The 6,541-nt window shown below is 39.7% G+C and overlaps 1 protein-coding gene across 2 annotated transcripts; it reads left to right on the forward strand.

The window, feature by feature from the left end:
* On the forward strand, window positions 394-5,427 carry LOC18788411 (hydroxyproline O-galactosyltransferase GALT6). Of its 2 annotated transcripts, XM_020556031.1 has the most exons (8): window positions 394-2,041; window positions 2,215-2,447; window positions 2,528-2,818; window positions 2,921-3,049; window positions 3,140-3,313; window positions 4,029-4,136; window positions 4,254-4,468; window positions 5,049-5,427. In XM_020556031.1, the coding sequence occupies exons 1-7, from the start codon at window positions 1,180-1,182 to the stop codon at window positions 4,461-4,463; spliced, it is 2,007 nt and encodes a 668-aa protein (XP_020411620.1). In that variant the 5' UTR covers window positions 394-1,179; the 3' UTR covers window positions 4,464-4,468; window positions 5,049-5,427. The 2 variants fall into 2 exon arrangements, with proteins under 2 accessions (XP_020411620.1, XP_007225156.1); XM_007225094.2 differs by lacking the exon at window positions 5,049-5,427 and having other exon boundaries at window positions 4,254-4,604.

Here is a 6,541-nt window from a genome sequence, read left to right on the forward strand (position 1 = left end):
TTTTTTGCGTGTTCATAGTCTCTACATGTAATTTTTTTAATTTGTTAGAGTTTAAATATTGTAGTTTGTAGTTGTAAATTTGTGTGTTGAGGTGCATTGTGGTCTATGCCTTGCAAGCTTACGATTTTTATGTCGAAATTTCTTTGGCCCTTTATGGTTGTGTGTGGAGGTACACTTGTGCGTCTGATGTTGCTGGTAGAGTCCTCCGTGTTTGTAATAGCCTTATATGTTTATGTGTATTTATATTGGCTCTTGTGGCTGACGAAACTTTGTGCCTAAATTATAAATGCAACGTGTCATCTTTTTATCTATAAAGAAAATATTGAAGCAACGTTGAATATATGAACAAGTGCATCCTCTTTAAAAAGACTTATACTCCTTTCAATCACAACTTACAAGTTGCCAATAAAAGTTATGGAATTCCTAAGTTGCGATATTTGATTTTGTTATTCTTATTCTTAGATCTTCATTTTCCTTAACTTAGCGCATCTAACACTTTAATAGAATTTTGATATTATAAAACAAAACTCATTATTATAAAATGGGGAACAAAATTCCAAAGAGAATGAAAAGTTGACTAGGACGTCCACAAACTGAAGAAAATGAGGTGTGTGCATGCACACCCCAATGACTCTTCTTGACCACCTCTGAATATTCTTCTTAAAAAAAAAAAATTAATTACTTACCAATAAAATACTCTACCTAGTACCTTGCCACGTTCAGCCGACACCATCCCCGAGTCCTTATGTACTTAAACGGCGTCGCCTTCGTTTGTGTGCCTCTTTTCTTTTCCAACCCAATCAAGCAAAGTGCTCGGGGAGAGCAGTGGGAGCGTGTGAAATCAAATAATATTTGGTTTCCTTTTACGGCGTAAAATTTTCAAACGCGTCAAATTCGCCAAATACTATAGTCTAAAACGAAAGCTCTCTGCTTTCTTTCCCCTTTTGCTCTCTGAAAACATTTTATAATTTAAATATCTATATGAATTTCTAAGCTCAATATCTCTGTCTCTCAGACTCTCAGTGAACCCCTCTTTCCCCAATTTCTTCAAATCTAGGGTTACTGAGTGGCAAAGAACCAGAACAAACACATTCATTCGTTGATCGTTTTGTGCTTAGAGCCCTGTTCATTGTCCGTACAAAAAGCTGACATTTTTAGAGGCATTGCGGGACAAAGTCAATGAAGCGAGGCAAGGTCGACTCGATGCTGCCTCCGAGTCGACTCGGAATGGTTCAAATTTTGATTGGTGCAGTGTTCGTCTACTTGCTCTTCATCACCTTTGAAATCCCTCACGTGTTGAAGCACGGATTCGGGTCGTCGGGTTCGGACGACAGTCTGGACGCATTGCCCATAACGTTCATGCTCGAAAGCGAAGAGGAAATGGGCGAGAGTGACGCCCCAAGTAGACCCACGGAGAACCCGTTTCGGGACTCTGAAGGCTCGCCGTCTAGGACCCCCCAGAGGCGAACGCGCGAGGCCAAGAAAGTGTCGGGCTTGGTCTTCAAGGACACTCTGTTTGACGCCAATGTCAGTAGAGACCAAGTCTCTGAGCTTCACAAAGCCGCCAGGAATGCTTGGACAGCTGGGAAGAAGCTCTGGGCCGAGCTCGAGTCCGGGAAGCTCGAGTTTGGCCTGAAGAACAAGTCCGAGAACCGCTCCGAGCCGTGCCCGCACTCGCTTATACTATCCGGGTCCGAATTTGAGGCCCGGAAACGGGTCATGGTTCTTCCGTGCGGGATGACTTTGTGGTCTCATATAACGGTGGTAGGTACGCCGAAGTGGGCCCACTCGGAATATGATCCGAAGATATCGATGTTGAAGGAGGGAGACGAAGCAGTGATGGTTTCGCAGTTTATGATGGAATTGCAGGGTTTGAAGATTGTGGAGGGGGAGGACCCACCGAGAATATTGCATTTCAATCCGAGGTTGAAGGGGGATTGGAGTGGGAAGCCAGTGATTGAGCAGAACACTTGTTATCGGATGCAATGGGGGTCTGCGCTTCGGTGTGAGGGTTGGAAATCACGGGCTGATGAAGATACTGGTAGGTGGATTCAATGTATTTTAATTGCTTTTCTTAATGAATTTAGGAATAGGGTTCTTTGTTTTTTTTTTAGGGGTTGCATTTAACTAAATTTTATCTTGGTAGGTAAAGTGTATATTATAGAGCTGTGCCAAGCTAATGCACACGTTTGCTGATTCTTTGATTTGTCAAAGTTGATGGGCAGGTGAAATGTGAGAAGTGGATTCGTGATGATGATGATCACTCAGAAGAATCAAAGGCCACATGGTGGTTGAACAGGCTGATAGGACGAACGAAGAAGGTGACGATAGACTGGCCTTACCCTTTTGCAGAGGGAAAATTGTTTGTTCTTACCGTAAGTGCTGGTTTGGAAGGTTACCATATCAATGTTGATGGTAGGCATCTCACTTCTTTCCCTTATCGCACGGTGAGTACTGAGTAGCCTTGTGATATCGTCTTACATTATGATGAATGCAGGGTATCTTATGATTTATACTCCCTTGTCAGGGATTCGCTCTTGAGGATGCTACCGGACTATCTGTAAATGGAGACATTGATGTGCACTCTGTGCTTGCTGCCTCCTTACCCACATCACATCCTAGTTTTGCACCATCGATGCATCTTGAGATGGTTACCAGATGGAAAGCTCCTTCTCTTCCCTATGGACATGTGGAGTTGTTCATTGGCATTCTGTCTGCTGGCAACCATTTTGCGGAGCGGATGGCTGTGAGAAAGTCTTGGATGCAGCATAAGTTAATCAAATCTTCTCGTGTTGTGGCTCGTTTTTTTGTAGCTCTGGTAAGGGTGAATGTAGAAGGCATGGTTTTGTGCTTTGATAAACCACTTATATATTGGTTGTATGCCAAAGATTTTACAGCTTTTGGAATTATGTTCTGACAGCATGGAAGAAATGAAGTGAACATGGAGCTAATGAAAGAAGTAGGATATTTTGGTGACATTGTTATAGTTCCTTATATGGATAACTATGATCTTGTAGTATTGAAGACTGTTGCAATATGCGAATATGGGGTAAAGTCTCATAACAAGACTTCAACTTGGCTATTTCTTTTTATTCCTTATGGAGAATACTGAATGTCTATGTGATGTGGCTCTTTACAGATTCGAACAGTGCCTGCAAAATATATCATGAAGTGCGATGATGACACATTTGTCAGGTTGGATGCTGTGCTCAAGGAAGCGCGGAAAGTTCATGGACATAGAAGTCTCTATATTGGAAATATGAACTACCATCACAAGCCTCTTCGCCATGGTAAATGGGCAGTGACTTATGAGGTATGAATTCTTCTGCGCTTCTCCAATCATTCTAAAGGAAAGTTTATACAACTTCTACTGTTTATAAGTCCATTTCTGGTCTAATCCAATCATGAATCAATTCTGGTATTCTCAAGTTGTATGAATTGTCCTTTAAATTGATAACTAGAATCTCAACTATATTGCTTAATGTGCTTTTATTTTAAAGGAAAATTTATACAACTTGTCAGTTTCACTAGTTTCTCTTCTAGTGCTCAGGTTTGATTGTAATAATATAAATGCAGGTGATCTTGTGCCACGTGTTAGTATGTCTTCTTGTAAATTCCCTTTTGGGATGCCTCTTAGTTGAGCGTTGATGCTTTAGATTAGAGTAATTATCTTCCCTGCAAGATGTTCAGAGATGTTGTGTTTTTGTAGCAATTAGGAGATGGGGGAATGAGTTTTTACTTGAAAGAAAACGAGGGGATAGAGGAACCACTATTACTTTTGAGAATGGGCTACCTGATGTTTTCAGAAATTTGACATCCAAATGTTCTTATCAAACTCTAACTTTCATTGTGAAAATTTCACTCGGATTTCTTATATGCAATGGTGACTAGTTTAAAAATCAATAAGAGTTAGAATTCTCCGGTACAAGTTTGATGTTTAACACTGTCATTTTGTTCTTCACATTCAGATAGACTTGATACATGTGTTATGTCATGAGCAATCTCACATCTTCGTGATCTTATTCCAGGAATGGCCAGAAGAAGATTATCCATCTTATGCAAATGGTCCAGGATACGTTCTCTCCTCTGACATAGCAAAGTTCATCGTATCCGATTTTGAAAAGCACAAGTTGCGAGTATGTGTTTGCATGTGTAGTCTGTGCGCATGTTCACATATTGTTGTTATATTATCTACTGGACAGTAGAAGGCCATGGATGTGATGATTTATTAAATTACTGTTTATATGGTGCAGTTGTTCAAGATGGAAGATGTGAGCATGGGAATGTGGGTGGAGCAGTTCAACAATTCTAAACCGGTGGAGTATGTGCACAGCTTGAAGTTCTGCCAGTTTGGGTGCATCGACGACTATTACACCGCACATTACCAATCCCCGAGACAGATGATATGCATGTGGGACAAGTTGCAACATCAAGGGAAACCCCAGTGCTGCAATATGAGATGACCATGGTGCATTATCAAACATTTTTTCTTTACAATATAGAGAATGTGAAAAAGAATACATAGAAACAAGTTTTGCAGTCTAGTATACCGCTGTAAATATTCGGTGGGGGTTAATTATAAACCTTTTCCAAATTCGGTCAAATTTCCTCATCTATTTTTTGCTTTCTCGGTTCCCCATTTACATTATTTACGATCGAAGAGAAGCTGTAGAGCACAAAAAAACGAATGTTCTTGATTGAAATCAGAAAGATTCAACCCCCACCCATTTCTGTCCACCTTTCTTTAGGCCTCTCAATTCTGGTTGGGCTTGTTAGAATTAGAACCATTCTGGTTGGTCTTGATGTGGATGAGGGTTTTTTTTTTTTTTTTCCATGTTTTTCATCTATAATAAACTCTTCTATTTAAAAAAAAAAATAGTTTTAATAATTAAAATAGTAATTTTCTACAGTAAAAGTAAAATAAAATATGACATTGATATTTAAGGGCCTGAAATTCATCAATCATTAAGGGCCTAAAGTCTCGAGTCTCGAGCTTAAAGTTTTGAGTACATCAAGTTCTGACACATTTTAATTTTTTTTTTATGTAGATGGCGAACTTTACCAAATTGAAATTTGTCGCATTAGATATACCTTCCATGGGCCCTTGACGCAAAAATACATTTGGGGACAATAACCTTGGAGACATCATCAAGGAAGAAAACAATGCCTCCTCAGAACGTAGGGCAAATTCCGTGATATTTCTCGGCTGCCATATTCATGAAGGATTAAAATGCGAATATCTGATTGTTGAAGATCCACTGATATTACGGAAGGCCTTAGAGTATTTCCACCAGTTAGCCTTTTGCCATGGCAAGGGGAGCCCTAGGGCAGCTACTATTTATGTGAATAGTGGCTGCCCTAATCCCCTTCAGCAAAGTGTGTTTCCAGGAGTTTAGGCTTGCCATGGCAAATACTATTCATTTTTTTTTGTTTTTTTCACAACTTTGTTTACTTAAACAATTAATTTGGATAATATTTTCGGATAACATTTTTGGGTTCCTACGTGTCAATACTATTCATATCGGATAAGATTTTCGGTTTCAAATTTCAGATAAATTTCAAATTTCATATACATTTAAAAATTCAAATTTCAGATAAATTCAAAATGTCAAATTTCAGATACATTTCGAAATTCAAATTTCAGATAAATTTCAAATTTCATTTGAATTTAAAATTTCAGATAAGATTTTCACCCTCTAAGATTGCGCCGCGTGTCATATCTATCTGTCTAAATTTTTCTATAAAACCAAAGGTTCAGCTCATACCTCCCACACCAGTTCTTCTCTACATTTCCATTTCTCATATTTTAGATTTCATTCTCCATTCTCAATGGCAGACATGCAAGAGGTTTTGGAGAGGCAAGAGCAAGAAACTAGAGAAAGAATGCGTAGACGAGCTGCAAACAAAAGGGCACAGAGAGAACTAGATGAGCAACTTGGCATAGCAGTTGCTTTGCTGGAGGAAGAAAACCAGAGTCGCCGTGGTTCATGAGAAGGCCGTGGCCCGAATGTGGACAGACATAGACATTCTCGGGGTAAGAATCTTATGGAAGATTATTTTATCCCACAATCTATGTACTATGATGTTTATTTTTGAGGGAGATATAGAATGCAACCCCATTTGTTCAATAAAGTCATGCATGATATTTGCAATTATGATGAATATTTTGTTCAAAAGAAAAATTGTGTTGGAAATTTGGGACTTCTTCCAGAGCAAAAGTTCACAGTTGTGATACGAATGTTGGCGTATGGGTCATCTGCTAATCAAGTAGATGAGATTGCCCGGATGGGGAAGTCCATTGTTTTGGAGAGCTTGGTGCAATTTTGTGATGCAGTGGAAACTCTGTACACCAGAGACTACCTACGCAGATCTACGCCCAGGGACCTGCGTATGGGTCACCTGCAGAGTCTCGAGGATTTCCTGGCATGATTGGTAGCATTGACTGCATGCACTGGCAGTGGAAAAATTGTCCAACTGCTTGGCAAGGGGATTACGGAAATAGAAAAGGGCAGAAAAGTATCATCCTGAAAGCAGTTGTTGG

The sequence above is a fragment of the Prunus persica genome, chromosome G1, assembly GCF_000346465.2.
Source record: "Prunus persica cultivar Lovell chromosome G1, Prunus_persica_NCBIv2, whole genome shotgun sequence".
NCBI lineage: Eukaryota > Viridiplantae > Streptophyta > Magnoliopsida > Rosales > Rosaceae > Prunus > Prunus persica.

Bases quoted from the DNA above. Each gene is read 5' to 3' on its own strand.
- LOC18788411 (XM_020556031.1), top strand. From the start codon at position 1,180: ATGAAGCGAGGCAAGGTCGACTCGATGCTGCCTCCGAGTCGACTCGGA. The intron at 2,042-2,214 runs GTAGGTGGATTC...GATTTGTCAAAG, and splicing joins ACGGGCTGATGAAGATACTG to TTGATGGGCAGGTGAAATGT. The intron at 4,137-4,253 runs GTATGTGTTTGC...TATATGGTGCAG, and splicing joins TTGAAAAGCACAAGTTGCGA to TTGTTCAAGATGGAAGATGT.